This window comes from Geotrypetes seraphini, chromosome 5 (assembly GCF_902459505.1).
Source record: "Geotrypetes seraphini chromosome 5, aGeoSer1.1, whole genome shotgun sequence".
Classification (NCBI taxonomy): Eukaryota; Metazoa; Chordata; class Amphibia; order Gymnophiona; family Dermophiidae; genus Geotrypetes; species Geotrypetes seraphini.
In genome coordinates this window covers 142,041,033-142,066,346 of record NC_047088.1, presented here as the reverse complement: position 1 = coordinate 142,066,346, position 25,314 = coordinate 142,041,033, and the positions used below count along the sequence as shown (strand labels likewise).

The 25,314-nt window shown below is 44.3% G+C and overlaps 1 protein-coding gene across 2 annotated transcripts in view; it reads right to left on the bottom strand.

The window, feature by feature from the left end:
• Nucleotides 1-893: 893 nt before the first annotated feature.
• The window catches only part of CREB1 (cAMP responsive element binding protein 1), a 244,865-nt gene continuing 220,444 nt past the window's right edge, over nucleotides 894-25,314 (bottom strand). For both annotated transcript variants that reach the window (XM_033945846.1, XM_033945847.1), the window contains one exon: nucleotides 894-3,376. In XM_033945846.1, the coding sequence (XP_033801737.1) occupies nucleotides 3,232-3,376 (145 nt within the window). In that variant the 3' untranslated portion in view covers nucleotides 894-3,231. The remainder of the gene's footprint in view (nucleotides 3,377-25,314) is intronic.

Genomic DNA, 25,314 nt, shown 5'->3' with positions numbered 1-25,314 from the left:
CAAAGAGGACCCTGCAGCAGAAAATGCCATTAGTGTGTGCTATTAAGTTTTTAAATTAACAGTTCTATAGTTCTGAAACTTTTTCCATCTCACACAAAACATTAATGCTTGTTTCTCACATCTATATTTGTCCTGAAAATGAATACTTTTTCATGTGTTAAACTTGAACTTTTAATACTGTCTGCAATGCTTTCAGTTCTCTTTTTTCCTGCTAATATATTAATGCTGTCTTAGTATAAAATAAAAACTTCACATTTTATAAAATGCCTAGTAGGGGAATAAAAGATTTCAATAAATCATATAAAACATATGCAGTGGGAGGTGGCCAATAACAAGTGGTACCCCTACCTAAACTAAATATTATTAAATCAGTACTAAGATCCATACAAAAGTGAAACATTCAGAAGACAAGGGCAAAAATAAAGCATTCAATTTAATTGCAAAGTTCACATTATACTTGGAAAAAACTGGTCATAATTTTTCTGTCAGGGCCAACAAAAAAGAAGCAAACAAAAATGAATGGTTGATGTTTTGATGCTCAAATTAAAAATCTCACTTCAATAAAGTTCAATATTTTAAAACTTAATAAATTTAAGGATTTTAAAAACATTTACAGACAAAAGAACAACTTCTCTTTTGGTGCACTCATTAAATACAATGTCTCCAGCAACATTAGTAAGTTATAGAGTACTTATGATACTACAGAATAATCTCGTTATAATGGACTTCAAGGGACCTGGAAAAACGGTCCGTTATATCCAGAGTTGCATTTTTTAAAAAGTTTATTTAGGGCAACTTGAAACAACATAAATCGATGAACAACAGTCACTGTACAAGCATATCAGCAACATCAATAACAAAACATTGGTATGGCAAAACATTGGTATGGCACAAAATGATTGCAAACCAGAACACTGTACTGGAAAGAAAAATACTCTTGTTATTTTTTTTTTGGGCTGCATTTTGATACTATATCACCGGCATGCCACGTGCCTTGTAGGCGGAGCCTGCATGTCTGTTATAGCCAAATAAAACTACTGTACAGCTAAAAGCGACTCTGGGGACCAAACTAGTTGTCCATTATATCCGAAAGTCTGTTATATGCGAGTTCGCTATATGCGATGATTTTCTGTATGTTTATAATGGCGCACGGCCGGAACCAGCGGACCTCATCCGCTATAGACAAGGTTCCGTTATAAGTGAGTCCATTATAATGAGATTATACTGTACCATTCCTAAAGTTTTGACAGAAAATGTGTGTCAAAACACACCAAGGACAGTTTTCATTTAACTTTCTCCAATATGCATTTGAAATGGTTATCAAACCAATTATTTTTCCAATAGATTATTCAACTTGCAGCAGCAGCTGCTGCTTTTTTTCTTTTGTTTGTAAAAATTAATGTACACAGAAACATTTAATATCTGTTTAAAACATTCAACTATTCTGGGACACTTGATAAAAACATGGAAACTAATTTCAAATGTATGGTGATTAAAGTTAAAAAAATATGATCAGGCCCAGTCTAGCAGAAAATAAATTTAGTCACAACTTTATAGGTCACAGAATCACTAGTTTTCCAAGGTGTTCTTTGATTAGAAAAATGCTCTTACCAAATAGCATGCCATAATAACCTTTTTAAATTGTATTTTCAGGCCATGGCTTGTGGTCTAAGCCTTTAGCCTTTCTAAACACAACCATAAAATAAAGCACCCTATAATTCTCCAGATCAGTATGAACTGGATTGATAAGTCGGTCTGCTACATCAGTTATGAAACATGTTTTTGAGAAGCCTATCAGTGAAAAGCTGATAGGAAATCTAACAAACACTAGTGATTCTGAATGTCAAAAATCAATCAAATGTTGGTCATTTTTTGATAAAATGGACTTGATCTGTAGAACAGGACTGCAATCTTTATAATGAGTGTATACACACCCTAATCTAGACACACACATACAGTTTCATACTGTACATTATATACACATTAAACAAAATTATTTTGTAAATTCCTATTTTGTAAGGGCAGCTTTTCAGTGCATACTTTGCTTGTTATCTGTTCAAATGTTTCACAAAATAACATTCTTATATTCTACTTGCATACAAGATTTATGAGGCAGAAGGCTGGTGATTCAGAGTGTGTGGAGAAAGGAACCCAAGAACAGATAAAAAAATTATACAAAAAAAATAGCTGATACATGAATTCTGTAAATGCTTTTTTTTTTTTAAGAGGAGGAAGGTATAGTTTGCAAAATATATATTAAGAATAAAATGTGGGACAACTAGAGACATTATATATTTTTTTTATTACCAAGTATGTATATGGGGTTGATTAAATAGGAATATCAATTTTCTATTATTGGTAAATAAAAAAAGGTAGTGCTTTAATTTCTTACTTTTTGTATACTGTACAGTGGTCCTCCAAACATTGTAGATTGACTTGCTCTGAGTTCCTTTCCCCTCCAAAACATCATAACTGCTTGTGGAGGCTGAAACCTCTCAATGTATTCCAATACATACAGAGCTTCTGGAACTGCCCAATGACCAATAACGGAATCTGTGTGAATGCCAGCATCTTCAGGCTTTATTAATCCAGAGGCCAACATATTACTGGCCATATGTGGAAGAGCCCTCCTGGGCTGATTTCTTGACTTAATCTGCAATCTTTTTTACCACTATATAAATGAGCTATAAAGGGCAATCTCCATTCTTCCATTCAGAAGTCAACTGGTAATGTTTACAATTTCCCCTTCCTTGAAAATCAGGCCCAGGAGTTATTTGAGATGAAAAAAGTCTATGGACCAAAAAAGATAGTGTAAACCCCCCTCTCCACTACAAAAAAACTCCATACAAACTTATAGAGCGAAAGCCCCCTCCCACAAATCCCCCCCCCCAAAAAACTTCAGAGAATCAATAATCTTTTGTTGAAGAAGATGAGAAAAATTGACAAAAATAGTCTCTTTTTTTGCTCTTCCTGATTGCATGTAAGTAATGCTGGACAGTACTTCCTAGGAGAGGAGAGGCAGCAGATATCTCAACATTCACAGTTTAATGCAAAGCACAGATGAATGAAATTTCTGTAGTTGTTTTCAAGCAGTTTTGCACATAGAAAATAAAAAGAAATGTTTAGAAAATAAGTTTACTTTGTCTATCTGGTTGTTGCCAAACCAGTCTCTTCCACCCAGGGAGGTGAAACGGGAATCCAAAGAAAAAAAACACAACTCAAAACTAATTTCTAATCTGACTTGTGGCAATAAAGGTCCTTAAGTGCTTTCAGCTCTTCAATCAATGTCTTGTTTTGGTTTTCCAGCACAGCCACTCTGTTTTCTAAACACTTCACATACTCTTTCTTCTTTCTGCGACATTCTCGTGCTGCTTCCCTGTATGTGGAAAAAAGTCCTTTTCAGTACAACATTCTTGCTTACATTGTATATATAAGAGACAAATGAAAACAGCAAAGTCAATAGATCAATCCGAGAGCAACCTACATGAAGCGCCAAATTGCTCCCTTCACCATAATGATAATAATAATGATGATAGTGAAAGGCGTACCCTCAGTGTGAGACAACAAGCTTAAGGAATCGGTGAACAAACCCCGTCTAACACTTGTGAAGATGGCTCAAACAGCGAGATCACTGTCTTGCTTGAAGCCACACACCATCATAAGATATGCCTTTGTGCAAATAATAAAACGTGAAGTGCACAAATATGTTTAATTCTAAATTAATTCTTAATATTTGTTTTTTCAAATTGGTGATGGGAGCAATTAGACTGATGAGTCAAAAAATGCTAATCAAGTGGAGCTCCGAAGAGATCCCTGCCTCGTCCGTGATAAATCCAATGATATAAACAAAGCACTTAGCTGAGTTTTATAGTAGTTTGGTGTTGTAGATAACTGAGGTTACTCTATAACAGTGGTCTCAAACTCAAAACCTTTGCAGGGCCACATTTTGGATTTGTAGGTACTTAGAAGGCCTCAGAAAAAATAGTTAATGTCTTATTAAAGAAATGACAATTTTGCATGAGGTAAAACTCTTTATAGTTTATAAATCTTTCCTTTTGGCTAAGTCTTTATAATAATATTGTCATTTATAGCTAAAGAGAAATATGTTCAAGAAACTGTTTTATTTTACTTTTGTGATTATGATAAACATACCAAGGGAATCAAAATAGTACCTGGCGGGCCACATGTGGCTCCCGGGCCGCGAGTTTGAGACCACTGCTCTATAACATAGTAATTCTCATAGCAGGGCCGACCAGAGCTTCCTCAGGAACCAATGCCAACCACATAGCCACACATGAACAAAAATGAGGGCAGAAGGAGGGCTACATGTAGATTGAACATAAGAACATAAGAATTGCCGCTGCTGGGTCAGACCAGTGGTCCATCGTGCCCAGCAGAACGCATAAGCGGCGGCCCCCAGGTCAAAGACCAGTGCTCTAAATAAGTCCAGCCTCACCTGCATATGTTCCAGTTTAGCAGGAACTTTTCCAACTTTGTCTTGAATCCCTGGAGGGTGTTTTCCCCTATAACAGACTCCGGAACAGTGTTCCAGTTTTCTACCACTCTCTGGGTGAAGAAGAACTTCCTTACGTTTGTACGGAATTTATCCCCTTTCAACTTTAGAGAGCGCCCTCTCGTTCTCCCTACCTTGGAGAAGGTGAACAATCTGTCTTTATCTGCTAAATCTATTCCCTTCAGTATTTTGAATGTTTCGATTATGTCCCCTCTCAGTCTCACTGTACGACAACTCCTCCAGCCCTTAACCATCTTAGTCGCTCTTCTCTGGACCCTTTCGAGTAGTACCGTGTCCTTCTTCATGTACGGCGACCAGTGCTGGATGCAGTACTCCAGGTGAGGGTGTACCATGGCCTTGTACAGCGGCATGATAACCTTCTCTGATCTGTTCGTGATCCCCTTCTTTATCATTCTTAGCATTCTGTTTGCCCTTTTTGCTGCCGCTGCACATTGTGTGGACAGTGTCACAACCCTAGCACTAAGGCTCGGCTTGTGCCAGGGAAGGCTCCTCCTAGCCCTGGCGTGGCTTTGACCCGGGCTAACCTATGTGATGGGTTAGACAGAAAGAAAAAAGAAAGTTCCGATTTACCATTTAAAACTCAGGTTACAAAACCCTGGGGAGGAGAGGGATATGGGGAGAACAGCCTGGGGCAGAGGGAGGTGCCTCATACAAAGCAACTGCCTAAGAGTCAGAACACAAGCTTAGGTAATTCGCAGCAACTGGGCTTAATTAGAGTCCCAGGAAAATCCCAGCAACAGCTACAGGCTGCCCTTCCCCCTCACAGAACAGGGCGTGGTCGCCTCAGTGCTTTAGAGGCAGCACTGAGAAGGAACAAGTTAGTCCACCCTGGAGCAACCCAGGAAGAAGGTGCTCAGGACCAGTCTCCTGAGGCCCAAAGGAATCAGGATGTTGAAATGGTAGAGGCAGCCCTTGTTCCTGAAGCCAGCCAGCTAGCCAACCTGGAGCCCATGGAGTTCTTGGACGCTTCCATGGAGCCGGATGCCACAGCAATGGATATGAGTTAAGTACAGTAATTTTTTTCTTTTTGGCTGTGCTTAACTTGATGAACTTTGTTTTTGCTGGTTTTGTTTTCTTTTGAAAACCTGTATGCACCTGTGGGAAGCCTGCTGAGCAGTGCTAGGCTCAAGGCTACAAAGGTGCTAGAATCTGGTAGCATTAAAAACCAGGTTCAGGTTGTTTATAACAATTTTTCCTTTTTGCCTTTTGGTGACTGATTGTGGACTATGTTATGAACTATGTGAAGGGATAGTAGCTGGGGAGAATCCACACAAGATCCTCAGGGTGGGATTGTGGGGACATTTGTGGCAAGTATACTAGAGAAGTGGATTCGGCTACTCCCCTCTCCCACCAACTGCTTTTGAAGTTGGTTGGAGCAGGCCTGGTGCAAGCCAGGCCTAATTGAACTCTTGCATACAATTTGGAAGGTCTAATAGTCTGATTCTTACCCTGCTTAGAATCACAGGATTATTGGGACTGGACTATCAAAGACTGTTGCAGTACTTACCTGCTGATACCAGCAAGGAAGGTGAGGGCTCGATGGTTTTACAGCCCGGATGTTTGTTTTTCCATGTTTTTTTTTTTTATGAAGCGAATGATTTAAACCCCAGCTTTAGGGGACAGGGCACTCAATAAATTGAGACTGGTTTATATAAGTACTTTATTGTTCCTGATTTGTTTTATTTTGTTGATTGAAAACCAGCAGGACCTCCAGCTTCTCCTGGAGGCACGTTTGGGCACAGGCTATTCTGGGCGCTGACCGGGGCCATCGTTGAAGCCGGCACCGGCAGTGCCACAAGTGGTATCAGGAGTGGGATATAGTGCCTCCTGCTGGACATTGAAGAAACTTTTTTGGAAAAAAAAAAGTTGGCCTTTTGTTTTTTTTTTTATTTTAGTTTGTTGTGTTCAGTTCTGTACTGGAGTGACTGGTTTCCAGACTCTTCTGTTGGAGGTTGCTGAGGAAGGCGAATCTTCTACGGAGGATATCCGGTCAGCTGGACGGACGCAGTGCAAGGATGTGTCTCCTCAGTTCAGATATCTAGCAGAGAAGCCAACCAGGGGAGGTGGGTAGGTTGTGAGAATAGCTGCCTGCTGTCCCTGGATAACACCTGTTACGGTAAGTAACTGTGCTTTATCCCAGGACAAGCAGGCAAGTATTCTCACATACAGGTGACCTCCAAGCTAACCAGAATGGGATGGTGGGAGTGTTGACAACTTAGGAGAATAAATTTTGTAATACTGTTTGGCCAAACTGTCCATCCCGTCTGGAGAAAGTATCCAGACAATAGTGAGAAGTGAAGGTATGAACCGAGGACCAAATAGCAGCCTTGCAAATCTCCTCAATCGCTGTCGATCTGAGGAAAGCTACAGAAGCTGCCATTGCTCTGACTTTATGGGCTATGACTTTACTGTGAAGTGGTAATCCAGCCTGGCATAGCAGAAAAGATACAAGCCGCCATCCAATTATAGATGGTGCGTTTAGAAATTGGATGTCCCAACTTATTTGGATCGAAAGAGACAAAAAGTTGAGGAGCAGTTCTGTGTGGTTTGGTGCGTTCCAAGTAGAAGGCCAAAGCACGTTTACAGTCCAGAGTATGAAGAGCGGATTCTCCATGGAGAGAATGAGGCTTTGGAAAAAACACTGGAAGTACGATAGATTGGTTGAGATGAAATTCTGAGACCACTTTAGGTAGGAATTTTGGATGAGTACGAAGAACCACCTTGTCATGATGAACACAGTGAATGGTGGATCAGTAACCAAAGCTTTCAGCTCACTGACTCGTCGAGCAGAAGTGAGGGCAATGAGAAACACCACTTTCCAAGTGAGATACTTCAAATGAGCCTTATCAATTGGTTCAAATGGAGGCTTCATGAGTTGAGAAAGAACAACATTGAGGTCCCAAACCACAGGAGGCGGTTTGAGAGGAGGTTTGACAATGAAAAGTCCTTTCATGAATCTGGAAACCACCAGATGAGCAGAGAAGGGTTTCCCTTCAATAGGCTGATGAAAAGCTGCAATTGCACTGAGATGGACTCGTATGGATGTAGACTTGAGGCCAGAGTTGGAGAGTTGCAAACAGATGATAAGGAGGAATGTTGAGGTTCCTTATGATGCGAAAAACACCATGTAGAAAATCTAGTCCATTTTTGGTGATAGCATTGTCTAGTGGTAGGCTTCCTAGAAGCTTCTAAGACAACTCTTAACAGATGGAGAAAACTAAAGAGGAGTTACGATGAAAGGTACCAAGCTGTCAGTTGTAGAGACTGCAGGTTGGGATGAAGCAGAGATCCTTGACTCTGTGTAAGCAGAGAAGGAAAAACTGGTAGATGGTATTGTTCCCTGCTGCTGAGTTGAAGTAGAAGGGAGTACCATGGTTGTCTTGGCCACCGAGGAGCGATTAGAATCATGGTGGCATGATTGTTCTTCAATTTGACTAGTCTTGAGAATGAGAGGGAATGGAGGAAATGCGTAGAGGAACAGATTTGTTCATTGCAGCAGAAAAGCATCTGCCTCGAGGCGGTGAGGAGAGAATATCCGGAAGCAGAATTGAGGCAGTTTGAAGTTGTGGGGAGCTGCAAAGAGGTCTATCTGAGGCGTTCCCCACTGTGAGAAAATGTGAAGAGACGAGGAATGGAGAGTCCATTCGTGAGGTTGCAGGATACGGCTCAAGTTGTTCGCCAAGCAATTCTGAGCCCCTTGAATGTAGACAGCTTTGAGGAAGGTGTTGTGACGGATAGCCTAGTCCCAAACCTCCAGAGCTTCTTGACAGAGGGAGGCAGATCCCGTCCCTCCCTGTTTGTTGACATAATACATGGCAACCTGGTTGTCTGTCCGAATGAGGACTATTGTATCGTAAAGGAGATGCTGAAAAGCATGAAGAGCTTTGAGGATCGCTCTGAGTTCCAACTGATTGATATGACACTGATGATCCGTACTGGTCCATAGGCCTTGAGTATGGAGACCATCGAGATGAGCGTCCCAAGCGTAGGTGGAAGAGTCTGTCATAAGGACCTTCTGATGAGGGGGTGTTTGAAAAAGCAAGCCTCTGGAAAGATTGGAAGAGAGCATCCACCAACGGAGAGACTTCTTCAAGGAAGGAGTGACTGTAATGTGTTGAGAAAGAGGATTGCAAGCCTGCATCCACTGAGAGGCCAGGCTCCATTGAGGAATTCTGAGGTGAAGTCTGGCAAATGGAGTCACGTGTACTGAAGAGGCCATGTGACCCAGAAGCACCATCATGTGTCTCGCTGAGATGGAAGAGCGGGAAGACACAGTGACAGAGTTGAAGAAGAGCTTCCAGGCGTTGTTGTGGAAGGAATGCTCTGAGTTGGACAGTGTCCAGAACAGCTCCAATGAATTGTAGATTCTGAGAGGATTGAAGGTGAGATTTGGGAAAGTCCCAAACTTAATAGGAACCAGGTAGTCTGTTGGGTCGCTAAAATAACCCCTTGAGATGTGGAATCTTTGATGAGCCAGTCGTCTAGGTAGGGAAAAACCTGGAGACCATGGTTCCTTAGAGCTGCGGCTACCACTACCAGGCACTTGGTGAACACTCTGGGAGACGAGGCCAGGCCGAAGGGTAGAACTCTGTATTGAAAATGCAGATTCCCCACCCGAAATCTGAGATATTGATGGGAGGGCGGATGAATGGGAATATGAGTGTAGGCCTCCTTGAGATCCAGAGAGCATAATCAGTCGTTCTCCTCGAGAAGGGGATAGAGAGATGCCAGGGATAACATTCAAAACTTTTCTTTGACCAAAACTTTGTTGAGAGCCCTGAGATCCAAAATGGGTCGCAGATCGCCCGTCTTCTTCGGAACAAGGAAGTAACGGGAGTGAAACTCCCTGCTCTGCTGTTCCAAGGGAACTGGTTCGATGGCATGGAGATGAAGAAGAGCTTGAGCTTTCTGAAGAAGAAGGGCGGTCTGGGATGGATTGGAAGGATACTCTCTTGGAGGAAGCTCTGGTGGAACCTGATTGAAATGAAGAGAGTATCCTTCTCTGATGATAGAAAGAACCCAGAGGTCGGATGTTATGACCGTCCATCTGTCGTAAAAAAGATGGAGACGACCTCCTATAAGTGGAAAAGGAGTCAGAGACAGAACGATGGATGTTATGCTCTGGTGTAAACAGTCAAAAAGGCTGAGAAGCCTTAGGTGGAGAAGGTTGAGGCTTCTGTTGCTTCTGAGGTGGCTGTTTCTTCAAAGGAGGGCGAGTGTAAGGCGCCAGCTTTAGAGGAAAACACCTCTGGTAGATAACAGGAGGACATGTAGGCCTAGAAGGAGCTGGCTTAGGCTTTGGTCTAACTATGGAGGCAAAAGATTTAGCATGGTCAGACAACTTTTTGGTGGCTGCCTCGATGGACTCATCAAAAAAGTCATTGCCTTCACAAGGGATGTTCATCAGGCGGTCCTGAAGATTAGAATCCATGTCTATGGTGCGAAGCCAGGTTAGACGACGCATGGCCATAGAGCAAGCCACTGCTCGGGCAGAGAGCTCAAAGGCATCATAAGATGATTGCAGAAGTTGGAGACGTAACTGAGAGAAAGAAGCAATGACTTCTTGAAATTCAAAATGCATGCTATCATCCAAGAAACTCAAAAATTTTGGCAGAAGAGACAAAAGAAATTCAAAATAAGTGATAAAATAAAAATTATAATTGAGGACCCTCGAAGATATCATAGCATTTTGGTAAATGCGACGTCCAAATTTATCCATGGTCTTTCCCTCCCGTCCAGGAGGAACTGTGGCATTCACTCTGGAAGGATGGGATCGCTTTAAAGAGGCTTCCACGAGCAAGGATTGATGTGACAATTGGGAATTGTCAAAACCTTTATGATGCACCGTTTTATATCTGGCATCCAACTTTCCTGGAACTGCTGGAATGGAAAAAGGAGTCTCCATGCATCAAGTAAAAGTCTGATCGAGAAGCTTGTGTAGTGGTAGCTTGAGAGACTCAGCCGGAGGTTGAGGAAGGTGCATGACCTCGAGGTATTCTTTAGAGTACTTGGAGCCAGTGTCCAGTGGAACGCTCAAGTCCTCAGCCATCTGTCTCAGAAAAGAGGAAAAAGATAACTAGTCTGCAGTTGCACGGCCTCGAGAAGGACTCGAGGACGTCGAGGCAGCTGGAGTCGAAGAAGAAGAAGCCTCGGCAGGAAACCATGGTACGAAGGAAACTGGAGACTTGGATGAGGCACTGGACATCGGGCTATCCTTGAGAGCCGGCATCGGAGACTTGGAACGAGGAGTTGGAGGTCTTGTCGAGGCCGGAGAGGACCGAGGCTTTGAGGTATGATATCTCGAAGAATGCCTCGAAGTAGGCCTCGAGTGATGTTGAGAACTGTGTCTCGAGCATCGAGCAGAGGTTGCCTCGGAAGCAATAGATCGAAGATCTATAGGCGTGGAGGGCCCTGAAGCAACTTCGAAGACTGGACCCCCCTTGGTAGAAAGGGAGGTGTTCTGTCGATGCACTTGCACAGACTCTACTCTATGCATTTTGTGCTTGGAAGCCCTACCAGACACTCGCAGAGACTCCGCTCCCTGCATCGAGTGTGGAGGATCAGACCAGGGCACAGGCGGCTCGACCTCGCGGGAGACTTCTGCATGCCCAGGCTGAAGCGGAGTGAGCAGTGTGGGTCCCATGGTAGTGAGGTCCTTAATAATCTGCTCCTCCAAAGAGGTCTGGGATGTAGCCGGCAAGAAGGGTACCGCGGTCTGAAATGGGCCCACCTGCCTTGGCTGAAGGGTCCCACAGAGTGGTGTGAGAATGTTTTGACTTGGGAGACTTCGACACCTTAATCACCACTGGCGGAACCGAGAGCTGAGCTGAGCTGAGCTGAGCTGAGGAGACAGGAGAAGATATGGCAGCCGAAGACGTCGAAGCAAGAGCTGCTCCAAAAGACGAAGGTCTGTTGAGGCTCGAGGTGGAAGCAGCAGAAGGGGAGGCTTCGACGGGGGGGTTGATGCCGAAGACACCTTCGATGCAGAAAGATTAGTAGACTCCATCTTGAAGAGGCTATCCACCAGGAAGCAACGACGCTTAAAAGCACGAGGCTTAAGTGTTTGGTAAGGCAGGCATGAGGTAGGATGATGTTTCGGCCCAAGGCACTTGAGGCAGCGTCCGTGAGGGTCCGTAAGAGATATTGTGCGCTTGCACTTGCTACACCATTTGAAACCGGTAACAGGCTGGGGCTTAGACAAAAATACAGCCGACGCAAAGTCGAAGCCCGCAGGCCGCGGCCGAGCAGCCTGTACCGGATGAACGGAAGTAAACATTTTTTTTTTTTTAAAGAAAAAGACGAACACAGCAATTCGTGAGAAAAACAAAACACAAAACCGCGGTGAGAGAAGGCACGAAAGACGAAGTTACCGGAGAGAGCCAAAAAGACGAACTTCTTGGCTCCGCGGAAAACTAAGAACTGAGCTGGGCAGGAAGACTCTTGCGCATGTGCAGTGCGGGTGACTCAAAACTTCTAGTTTCTTCAAGCAAGTCTGCTTGTGAGGCGTCCGCATCGGGGCTCCGTCGGATGACGTCACCCATATGTGAGAATACCTGCCTGCTTGTCCTGGGATAAAAAATATTATGAAAAAAACTATACAGTGGTGCCTCACACAACGAACTTAATTGGTTCCAGGAGCAAGTTTGTTATGCGAAACGTTCGTTATGTGAAACGCGTTTTCCCATAAGAATACATGTAAAAAAAAATAATTCGTTCTGCAGCATAAAATATGCTAAGATGACATAAAAAAAGATAAATTTTTGGTTATTATTTTTATTTAGATACATCTAAAAACATAATTGTTTTTTAAAACAACACACATTTTTTAAATTTAAAGACAGACTAAGTAGAGTCTAATTTTACAGTGAGAGAGGGCAGAGTCTCAGCGGCAAAAACTGGGACTTAACTGTTCATTTTTTTTTTTTTTCTACCGTGTTTCCCCGATGATAAGGCAGGGCCATCAAATAAGACAGCCCCCCCTTTTTAGAAAAAAATGTAAAATAAGGCACCCCCCCGCAAATAAGCCACCCACCGATACCTGCGCTTACCCGAATCGGGTGGTACGGTGGGTGACTCCGTGTGGTCCCTGGCACCCCCGACACGATCGGGGCAAGAGGGAGCTCAAGCCCTCTTGCCCCCCCGACTCCCCGACACGATCGGGGCAAGAGGGAGCCCAAGCCCTCTTGCCCCCCGACTCCCCGACACGATCGGGGCAAGAGGGAGCCCAAGCCCTCTTGCCCCCCCGCCTCCCCGACACGATCGGGGCAAGAGGGAGCCCAAGCCCTCTTGCCCCACCCCCGACTCCCCGACACGATCGGGGCAAGAGGGAGCCCAAGCCCTCTTGCCCCCCGACTCCCCGACACGATCGGGGCAAGAGGGAGCCCAAGCCCTCTTGCCCCCCCGACTCCCCGACACGATCGGGGCAAGAGGGAGCCCAAGCCCTCTTGCCCCGCCGATTCCCCAACTCCCCGACAATATCGGGCCAGGAGGGAGCCCAAGTCCTCCTGGCCACGGCGACCCCCTAACCCCACCCTGCACTACATTACGGGCAGGAGGGATCCCAGGCCCTCCTGCCCTCTACGCAAACCCCCCCTCCCCCCAACGACCGCCCCCCCAAGAACCTCCGACCGCCCCCCAGCCGACCCGCGACCCCCCTGGCCGACCCCCACGACACCCCCAACCCCCTTCCCCGTACCTTTCTGTAGTTGGCCGGACAGACGGGAGCCAAACCCGCCTGTCCGGCAGGCAGCCAACGACGGAATGAGGCCGGATTGGCCCATCCGTCCCAAAGCTCCGCCTACTGGTGGGGCCTAAGGCGCCTGGGCCAATCAGAATAGGCCCGGGAGCCTTAGGTCCCTCCTGGGGGCAGGGCCTGAGGCACATGGTCGGGTTGGGCCCATGTGCCTCAGGCCCCGCCCCCAGGAGGGACCTAAGGCTCCCGGGCCTATTCTGATTGGCCCAGGCGCCTTAGGCCCCACCAGTAGGCGGAGCTTTGGGACGGATGGGCCAATCCGGCCTCATTCCGTCGTTGGCTGCCTGCCGGACAGGCGGGTTTGGCTCCCGTCTGTCCGGCCAACTACAGAAAGGTACGGGGAAGGGGGTTGGGGGTGTCGTGGGGGTCGGCCAGGGGGGTCGCGGGTCGGCTGGGGGGCGATCGGAGGTTCTTGGGGGGGCGGTCGTTGGGGGGAGGGGGGGTTTACGTCGAGGGCAGGAGGGCCTGGGATCCCTCCTGCCCGTAATGTAGTGCAGGGTGGGGTTAGGGGGTCGCCGTGGCCAGGAGGACTTGGGCTCCCTCCTGGCCCGATCGTGTCGGGGAGTCGGGGGGGGCAAGAGGGCTTGGGCTCCCTCTTGCCCCGATCGTGTCGGGGAGTCGGGGGGGCAAGAGGGCTTGAGCTCCCTCTTGCCCCGATCGTGTCGGGGAGTCGGGGGGGCAAGAGGGCTTGAGCTCCCTCTTGCCCCGATCGTGTCGGGGAGTCGGGGGGGCAAGAGGGCTTGGGCTCCCTCTTGCCCCGATCGTGTCGGGGAGTCGGGGGGGCAAGAGGGCTTGAGCTCCCTCTTGCCCCGATCGTGTCGGGGAGTCGGGGGGGCAAGAGGGCTTGGGCTCCCTCTTGCCCCGATCGTGTCGGGGAGTCGGGGGGGCAAGAGGGCTTGGGCTCCCTCTTGCCCCGATCGTGTCGGGGAGTCGGGGGGGGCAAGAGGGAGCCAGGCGGAGAGAGGGCAGTTAAGCGCAGTGCCTGCGCGGAAGGATGCAGCTCGGGCGACTTCGTTGTGTGAAACGAAGTTCGTTGTACGAATCAAGACATAAAGTTCGTTGTGCGCAGCGTTCGCTGTGCGAGGCGTCCGTTATGCGAGGCACCACTGTATATTATATGTTGGAAGTAGGGTAGCACAGGCTAGTTAATAGTGGGTTTGGATATTGGACCACTAGGTTACAATATAAAATAACAGGAAGGCACAAAGAATATGCACAAAATACAGATGCTAGGAATGGAATGGCAATATAAGAACATAAGATTTGCTGCTTCTAGGTCAGACCAGTAGTCCATCGTGCCCAGCAGTCCGCTAATGCAGCGGCCCTTAGGTCAAAGACCAGTGCCCTATTTGAGTCTAGCATTACCTGTATATGTTCTGTTCCAGCAGGAACTTATCCAACCTTTTCTTGAATCCCTGAAGGTTGCTTTCCCCTATAACAGCCTCTGGAAGAGCGTTTCAGATTTCTACCTCTCTGGGTGAAGAACTTCCTTACGTTTGTACAGAATCTATTCCCTTTTAATTTTAGCGAATGCCCTCTAGTTTCTCTTTACCTCGGAGAGGGTGAGCAATTTCTCTTTCTCTACTAAGTCAATTCTTTTCAATATCTTGAATGTTTCGATCATGTCCCCTCTCAGTCTCCTCTTTTCAACGGAGAAGAGGCCCAGTTTCTCTAGCCTATCATTGTACGGCAACTCCTCCAGTCCCTTAACCATTTTTGTTGCTCTTCTCTGGTGGACAGTATGAGATAAGAACAAAGGGCAGGTGTTTGACAAGTTCTTGGCTACCGAAAGGTAACTTGAAGAAAAAATAAAACCACCTACCATGCGTCTTCTTTCATTTGCACCTCCCTGACTAATCATTGATTTTTAGTGTTGGCTGCCAAAGTCAGGAAGTAAATTCTAGGTGAACTAGTTTAACCTTTAAGGCCATTTCAACCATATTTTTGCCAGCTTACTTATGTCTGGCAAAGTCACTTTGGAAAATCTTCCCCTAACCAACCATGAATTAGAAATATATTTTGTTTGTACATGTTTAAGCTGGAAACCCCAAATGCCAGACTCTGCCTGCAATGAAATATTGTAGAAATAGATATTGTAGAAATAGATATCTTCCCCTAACCAACCATGAATTAGAAATATATTTTGTTTGTACATGTTTAAGCTGGAAACCCCAAATGCCAGACTCTGCCTGCAATGAAATATTGTAGAAATAGATATGCATTTCCTCCTCCTGTACTGTGCAAAATACAGAGAGATCAGAAATGCACATTTCCCAAAACTAAGAGAGAAAATCAAAGAGTGAGAAGGAAAAGCTCTCTATAATCCTAGGGATATAGAAACAGAAATGCATTTCCTCCTGTACTGTGCAAAATATAGAGATTAGAGAGGCACATTTCACCATAAGCAATTTCCTCATCCCTTGTTTGTCTGTTTTGATTAGATTGTAAGCTTTGTCGAGCAGGGACTGTCTCTTACATGTTTAATGTACAGTGCTGAGTACGTCTAGTAGAGCTATAGGAACGATAAGTAGGATTAGTAGGAAAGAATGAGCATGAAAAACTCTGTATAATTCTGGAGAAATAGAAACAGAAATTCAATTCTTCCTTACTGTGCAAAATATGGAGAGATCAGAAATGCACATTTCCCAAAACCGAGAGAGAAAGTCAAAGAGTGAGCAAGAAAAAAAATACTCTGTATAATCCTGGGGAAACAGGAATAAGATCAGCTACAGCAGCAAATCTTTCTGTATCCTGCCACCAAGAAAGAAATGTGGCCTGACCAGGATCAGCACCAGAACCTGGAATTCTCTCCTGTTCTTTGTAATTCTTTCAATCTTAAGTGGAAATCCCATATTCTAGTATGTTACATATCATACTGTCATGTCATACTAGATTAGCCACTCTTATATATCTATCATACTGTAAAAAAAAAAAAAAGAACTGACAGTCCTGCGAGCAGAAGCCAGGCAGTGGAGAAGAGGAGACTTAGAGGAGATATGATAGAGACTTATAGGATCATGAAGGGCATAGAGAGAGTAAAGAGGGACAGATTCTTCAAACTTTCTAATAATAAAAAAACAAGAGGGCATTCGGAAAAGTTGATAGGAGACAGATTCAAAACAAATGCTAGGAAGTTCTTCTTTACCCAACGTGTGGTGGACACCAGGAATGCGCTTCCAGAGGACGTAATAGGGCAGAGTACAGTACTGGGGTTCAAGAAAGGATTGGACAAATTCCTACTGGAAATGGGGATAGAGGGATATAGATAGAAGATTACTGCACAGGTCCTGGACCTGTTGGGCCACCGCGTGAGCGGACTGCTGGGCACGGGTCTGACCCAGCAGAGGCATTTCTTATGTTCTTAAGGCACTTGAGCATGCGCGGTATGGGCAGTCTCAAGATTTTTTAAAAAAAAATTATTTATCATTATATATATATATATATATATATACATATACACATAAACATTATATATATATATAAAAGAGCACTTGGATCAACTAACCCCCCCCAAAAAGAATTAACAATATATTCTAACAAGATGGCAGCCGATTAAGTCACCATTTGTGCTGTCTCCCTTTATTCTCTTTTATTTCTTTTTATTTTTGGTTTTCCTGCTGTTTTTGTTTATTTATTTAATTGTTATTTTTATCTATGTTATTTTTTAATCTTCTTTGATTTTTTATTCTGGCTGGGACTTCACTTGTGGACTTTGATCTGACGGTTCTGATTTGACCGTTGTTCTCGGTCTATCAGAAAGGCCTCGTTCTTCACTTGATATTCCTGCACCTTTGGCGATCCTGAGCTATGCCTGACGGCTGGCTTCTTTCTCATCTGATATTTCCTGCACTTTGGCGATCCTGAGCTGTGCCTGGCGACCGATCCATGGCGAGTGGAGCTGATGGTGGAGAGTCGGAGGGGGAGCGTTGCCGAGGTCGACAGAGGGTGACTGAGTCTTCGAGTGGAGGCGGTTGTCGAGGCGGATGCGCCAAGTCTGAAGTGATCAGCATGGACTCTGGCTCCCTGCAGCAATGCAGCTTTGGATTTCCTACTGGCAGTGCGACATCAGCAGGATGGGAGGTCCAGAGACGGCTTTTCATCATGCCTGGAGTCTCGCCGCGCCTGATGTCCCGCAGTCAACTTGGAGTGCTGTTATGAGGGATGGTGCCATCAAGAGTGAGGGCTGGCTGAATGAATTGCATGGTCCAGACCAGGGAGCGGAGAATTGGAACCGGAGAGATCTGAGAGTTGTTAAGTGTGGTGGACAGTGGTCCGGAAATTGAGAGATGTTTCTCACTGCTTTGGAAAAGTGGACCCTTGGCTGATGTGCAGAGGTCGATGATGGCGGTTGCCCGGCTGAAATGGCTAAAGCACTAGGGTTGATGACATTTGATGATTGATGGAAATGAAAATTAAGTCCTTCCTGACTTTTATTCCATCGTGCATATTATATCTTTTTCTTTTTTTCTATTTGTTTAGTTTTTATTTAAATTTCCTTAGTATTCTATTGTTTAACGGTTTCTCATTCCATTCAATTCATATTCCTTCCTTTACCTTTTTTTTTTTCCCTACCTTCTAATGTTTTTCTTTCTTTTTACATTTCTATATTTTATTTAATTCTTAAAATTATATTTTTATTTAATTTAGTTTTTTCCATTATATTATTATTCAGAATGTACATTTTGCTTTAAAAGTGTGGCACTGAGAGTTCATTTATTCTTGTTAGGATGCTTCATATCTCACTTTTTTCTTCTATATTTATTTACCTCTCTATTACTTGCTAATTTGTTTGTTCTTAGGTACTTTAGATAGATTGTGAGCCTTCGGGACAGTAAGGGATTTTCAAAGTACCTATCTTTACCTATTGCATCTTATTGCATCCTTAATGTATATTTTCTGTAAACCGCTTCGAACCTAACGGATTAGCGGTATATAAAAAATAAAATTACATTACAATACTCATCTCTATTATAGTCCACATTTTAGGAGAGACAATTCAATATTCAGAGAGATTGATTATAGAAAGGAAAAATAAAACATACAAAATTAGGTAGTGTTACATCTTCAAATATTTAAGGGTATCCTATTTTTCCTTAGAGACATTGGACAGTGTTATTCCCTTTCCTTCAAGAAAGAATTGTAATTGAGAGGGCTCAAAAAAAAAGTAGGAATTTTGATCCAAAAGAATCTTTCATTTACAGGGATATCTCAATTGGGATTTGGCCCCCAATAATATTACAAACTTATAATTCAAGAAACCTTCTTCGTCTGGTTTGAGTTGATTTTGAGACATCTGGAAACATACTGATCTTACTGTCCAGAAAGGTCACCTCTTTCAGCCTAAAAAAACAGCCTTAGAAGTGCCTTAGAAGTGCTGAAAGACAAACGTCACCACTAATGTTGAACGACAAATGACTTCGTTCCCTGAAGTTTCCAGGACTTCAGTTAAATTTAAAAGACTTAGAATTTCAGAAGGAACCACTGGGACTGAAGCCTTCTGTTTAGGTACTAGCAAAAAATATATTCTATGTAAAGGAGGAAGTCCAGTCTCCGGATATTTAAATGTTTCTTTCAAAAACTTATAGAATAAGTCTTTAGGAGACATTGTTAGCACTTTAGGGAAGTTACAAATTCTAAGATTAAGCATTTTTGTATAATTCTTGAAATTTTCCATCTTCCTAACAAACAATAGTCTATCCTGCAGTAATGTAGATTGCAAGGCTTGTAAAAATTGAACTCGCTGATCAAGATTATTAATTTTTTTCTCCTTGAACCTTCATTTCCTCATGGAATTTATCCAATCTCTGTCCTTGAGCAGTGGTAAGGTTCCAGCACATAGTTTGTATAAAGAGTTTAATGCTGTCCAAATAGACTCTATTACAATTTCAGCAGGTCTTACCAGAGGAGGGACTGATGGAATATGTCCTTCACAAGCTGAAAATTTGGCTGCCTGCTCTGAGAATGTTTTGCCTGCCGGGTTGTCCTGAGGAGTCGGCAATCTCTCCAGCTCCATTGGTAATGTTACCCGTCCCTGTGGAGCCGCTGCTATTCCCCAGTCTCGCGGCTGCAGAGAAGGCGCAGGTCCCGTGGGACTGAGTGAAGCTTTGCTCCCGAGTACCGAGATCTCCCTCTGATTCGGCACAGCTGGTTCGCCGCGTGGTGAAAATGTCAGGAATCCAGTGATCACCCCCTGTCTCATCAAGGCAAACCCTGGTTGTCGGGTTGAAGCAGCCATTCTGCCTGTCTTTTCGGCATCTTCGCAAGCCAAATTACACCCAAAATCGGGCAGGAAAATTGATTCGGCAGGAGAGTGCAATGTCAGCGCCCTCACTACACCACAGCTATCTTGTCTCCCAGTCTCAAGATTTTAAAGTGACAATACACTTTTGCATTTCCATACTGTGCTCCATAGATGACGTCACCCACATGTGAGAATATGCTACCTGCTTGTCCTCCCCCCAAGAAAAAAAACACCCAAAAGCCATTCCCCTTCCTCAAAAGAAAAGGTTATCCTTAAAGAGAGCTTTCATTAAATCACCGATCCCCTTGGGTTATTTCCCACTATTTGCATGATCTGCAGAAGAAATCCATTCCAGGCTTTTCGCCTTGCCTCCAGTGTATTTCACAGGCTAGTATAGCGCTCTCTAGCAGTCAATACTCAAGCATAGAGAGAGACATCCATCTGTGAAGTAGAGGCACCTGTAACAACAGGCTAAACTAGGGGTAGGCAATTCCGGTCCTCGAGAGCCAAAGCCAGGTCAAGTTTTCAGGATGTCCACCATGAATATGTATGAGATGGATTTGCATGCACTGCCTCCTTGAGATGCAAATCTCTCATGCATATTTATTGTGGATATCCTGAAAACCTGACCTGGCTCCGGCTCTCGAGGACAGGAATTGCCTACCCCTGTGCTAAACTATTGTTCTGCTCAAACTAAACAATACCGTTAACCGCCAACAGAGGTGTCAAAGGAGTTCAGAACTACTCCCACAACAGGTTATACATATGTACACACTCTTGTTAACCCCAAAGGGTTTGACAGAATAAGCAGGAGAATAAAATCTGAATCTGAAACAGGCACAGCAAGGTCAGGGTGGGTGTCTAGAATGTCTCACATTACATTACGTTAGTGACTTTTATTCCGCCATTACCTTGCAATTATAGGCGGATAGCATAAGAGGTTATCTGGACATTTCCAGAAGAGTTATAGAGTTGAGCGGGTTACTTCAGGGGATTGAAATGCTTCCTGCAGAGTTAGTTTGTCTTGATGGATTTTTTGAATAGTAAGGTTTTTATTTCTTTTCTGAAAGTTTTGTAGTCTGGTGTCGTTATCAGTAGATTGAAGAGTTGGTAGTCTAGTTTTGCTGCCTACGTGGCCAGTTTGACGTTTGACGCCTCTAATTGAGGGGTGCGTGAATGGTGTCTGGGTTCTCCTTTGCCTGGTTGTGGTAGTTTGGATAAGGCGGTTGTTCAAGTAGGCTGGGCTGTCTCAATTCATGGCTTTTAATAGTAGATAGTAAAATTTGAAAAGTATTCTTGCTTGTATTGGGAGCCAGTGTGAGTAGAGGTATGTGGCAGTGATGTGGTTGTATTTCTTCAGCAAATAGATCAGTTTCAGGACTGTGTTTTGTACTGTTTGTAGTTTTTTTTTATCATGACTGCGGGGCAGGGGAGATAAGAGGATGTTGCAGTAGTCTAGAAGCCCTAGGACTAGGGATTAGACCATGAGCTGGAATTGTTTTCTGTCGAAGAATTTTCAGATTTGCCTTAAGTTTTGCATGACCGTGAATTATTTCTGTATTGTTTTGTTGATTTGTGGTTGCATGGTACAGCATCTGTCTATCATCACTCCCAGAAGTTTTAGTGTGGGTTGAATGGGGTATGTGATTGAGTTTATTACTAAGTTTGTTATGGTTGGGGTTTTGTTTTTTTCAAGAAGTATAAATTTTGTTTTATCTGGATTCAGTTTTAGTTTGTGTTCTTTCATGTAGCCACTGTTTCTAGTGTTCTATGTAGTGTGTCTGTCATGGAGTGTGTTGGTTGATCAAAAGGAAGGAGGATGGTGATATCATCTGCATAGCTATAAGATGTTAAGCCTAGTTTATTTAGGCAGGTGCTGAGGGATGCAATGTAGAGATTGAAGAGTGTTGGGGATAAAGGTGAACCTTGGGGTACGCCGCAGAGGTTGGACCATGGTTCTGATTTTTCTTTGTTTGTCTTTACTCTGTAGGTCCAGGATTGTAGGAATCCTTGAAACCATGTGTGCACCTTTCCTGTGATTCTTATTGTTTCTAGTATTTGTAGTAGAATGTCATGGTCTACTAGGTCAAATGCTGCGGTGAGATCTAGTTGTATAATCAGCATTTTTTGCCTGTGCAGAGGTGTTGTCTAGCTGTGTCCATGAGGGAATCTAGTAGTGTCTCTGTGCTGTAGTTGGTTCTGAAACCAGACTGTGTAGGATGGAGTAAGTTGTGGTTTTCTAGGTAGTTGGTGAGGTGTTTGGCTACAAGGCCTTCCATTAGCTTGACATATAATGGTATTGAGGCTATGGGTCTGTAGTTGGATGGTTGATTTGTTGCTACTTTTGGGTCTTTTATGATCGGGGTAATGATGATTTCACTGAGGTCTTGTGGGAAAAGGCCATCTTTGAGCAGGGATTGTATCCATTGTATGAGGAGAGTGCGGAATTTTGGGCTAGAGGCTTTTAACAGGTATGGAGGGCAATGGTTGAGGTCGCAGGCTGCATGGCTGTATTTTTGTAGAGTCTGTTTAGGTAGGACCATTGTATTGTGGTGAAATCGGACCAGGTTCTGTCTGCTGCCGCTGATTCTTTTTCTGTGGGGGGCATTGTGATCTCATCAAGGTGAATTGGGGTTCCTGCGAAGGTTGTCCTGGCTGTTGTAATTTTGGTTCTAAGTGTTTAGTTAGAAGGGTGGCTGAAGGGGGTGGAGTGTCGTTATTGGCCAGGTAAGGTTTATTGTCTATGAGTTTTTTTTTAGTAATTGGAACAGTTTTTTGGTGTCTTGAACTTCTATGCCTATTTGGTTGGTGTAGTGTGTCCTTCTCTTTTCTTTTAGCTTTTGCTTGTATTGTTGGTTTAGTTTTCTCCATGATGTTTTTGTGTGGTCTTGGTTACTTTTTCTCCATTTTCTTTCTAGTCATCTGCATTGTCTTTTGAGTAGGAGTAGTTAGTTCATTGTCAAACTATTTCATTGTCTACTGATTCTGGTTTTTGTTTGTACTAGGGCTAGCTCATCTAGGATAGCTGTACTTCAGCTTGTCTGCGGTGTTCTTTGCTCACATGTTTAAAGACAATAGACTGTTTTCAGTCCAATTCTTTATATGTGAGGTTGCAAACCATTGGACCCCTGAGGAAGGCGTGTTTGCCGAAACACGGACCGTTGGATTTTTATCACAGTATTTTTTATCATTGTACTTTTAAAATTGAATTTTCGTGGTTTTATATGTCAGTGTTTAATAAATTATCTCCAGAACATCTGTATCCACAATTTTTGTTTTCATCAGTGGATTGTTTTCACTGTGAATCATTGGGTCTCCCCATTTTTCTTTGTTGTGCTGTACTTAATGTGCACCATTGTGAGATGAAATTTTTGGGGTTACTTTCTTGGATTGTTGTGTCTGTTTTATTCCAGAATATGGAGGGGTCATTGTGTTTATGTGATTCATAGGTTAAGCGTTGGGATTTTGGTTTGATTTTGCCAGAGGGATTGGGACCAATTTCTGTTTGAGGTGTGAATCTCTGGTAGAATGGGCTGTTGGGTAATGAAGGCTGCGATGTCAAGTTGATGGCCTTTCTCATGTGTGGTTTGTGGGTCTAAGATCTTGTAGGTTAAGACTTCAAGGTAAGATAGTAGGTTTTCTACTTGTTTAGAGGATTGGTCTTCGAGATAGAGGTTTAGATCTCCTAGGATTATGTTGTATACTGCCGTTAGTGAGTTTCGGAATATAAAATCTTCAAATTTTGATCTTGCTATGTTCCAGTTCCCTGGTGTTATGTAGCAGAGCATGCAGGTTACAGATCCTTTTAGTGTGGTGCATGATAGTTGGCTGTCTCACAGTGGAGCTGTCTCACCTATCTACTGGAAAAAATCTTACCAGGGTAAGTACATAATCTCCTTTACCAGTGCAATAGATGAGACATTCTAGACCATAGGGACGTTTAAAAGCAGTCCCCCAAGAAAGTTAGGGTGGGCTTGCTGCGCTGGCCCTTAAGACCAAGGACCCAAATGACTGGCAGCAACATCCACTCTGTAGAACTTGGCAAACGTAAAAAAAAGACAACTACGTTGCCACCCTGCACATCTCCGCAGGAGAAATCAAACTAGCTTCCGGCTATAAAGAAGCCACATTCCTGGTAGAAAGTGCCTTAACAAAAATAGGGGACAGTCGCCCCACAAGAATGTAATGGGACTAAATGGCTCTATGGATCCATCTAGAGAGCATAGCCTAAGAAGTGGGAGAGCCCCGCAGAATAAAATGAGCTACCACAACAGGTGGTCAAAAAACGAAACTCATGAAAGAGTCATCAATAATGCAGGAGCATCCTGCGCGTGTCCAAGTGCTGTAGCAGACAATCTAGATTGGAACCCTTCAGCTGAACAACCGGAAATCCCACTTCCGGATGGCCAAGGAAACCTGAAATCACCTTCAGCAAAGAAAGAAGTAACTGTCCGCCGGAAAACTCTAGTCTCAGGATCTCGGAGCAAAGGGCAACGACACGACAATGCCTGCCAGTCCGAAACCCTATGGACTCAATAAAGTGCAACCAGAAAAACAATCTGGAGTAATAAATCCCGGAAAAAAGTATCCCCCAGTGGATCAAAAGGAGCCCTGGCAAAGCCAAACAGCCATAAGTCAAGGCCCCAGGCTGGGAGCAGATTCTTAATGGGCAGCCGGACCCAAAGATCTTTCTGTAGAAACCGAGCAATATCCAGATGCAACACCCAAGAGAATAGAGAATACTATGATCAGATAGACCGGTCACCAGGATATGCAGAGCATGAGGCCTTTATCTAGACCTGCTTTGAAAAAAGTGTGACCCCTGAGTCATGACACTTAAGTCGAAAAAGGGACCATCTGTTCTTAGCTGTAGTTATGACAAGCTCCAAATAGCCTTTATTTATTAAATTATTATTATTTTTTTAAGCTGCGCGCTCAAGAGTTAAGCCATAGAAGCAAAACGACCCAGATCCTTCTTGGCAACCGGGCCGAGTTGAGACGGTTAGGAAAAAACACTCAGGCGCAAACTGTATGCCATCCATAGTTGCATTAGATCCGCGCACTATGGCCTTCAATGCAAACCGGGTGACACCAGAATGACACAGCCGGGGTGAGTTGAAATCCTCCGAAGGACCCAGCCAAACAGTGGCCAAGGCGGAAAAATGTATAGAAGAACCTCCAGAGGCCGGTGAGATCAGGAGAGCTCAGATGTTTTGCTTCCCAGCTCTCAATACTTGCCTGCAACAGCGCCAGTAGCATCAGCGCAGCGATTTGCTTAGGCAGCCTTGGGTTCTTTGATGGGTCACGCCGCCTCTGAGGAAAGAGGAAGTTGTATCATCAGAGGTGGGCTGCAAATCAGTAAAAGCCCCAAGGCTGCCGAAGTGAATTGCTGCACTGACGCTACTGGCACTGTTATCACTGAGGGGAGCGGAGGGAAGGGGAGCAGGCCACTGTTGGAGGCTGGAAAGTTGCTGGATAAAGGGAGAGCTGCTACTGGACCTGGAGGGTGGGAAGGAGAAGGAGAGATGCTGCTGGGAGGGGAGGAGGGAAAGGGAAGGGAGTTACTGCTGGACAGGGGAGGAGGAAAAAAAGGAAGGAAACAGCTGGCAGGGAGATTAGAGGAGGGGAAGGGGTCAGGGTAGAATGGAGAGATCAGATGAGGGAAAGGGGAGAGAGAGGAATGAGAAAGTAGAGAGAGATTGATGCTGGGAAAGGGGTCAGCAGAGAAATAAGAAGAGGGACAAAGATGCTAGATCTGGTGTAAGAGAGATAAAAATGAAGAGAGCA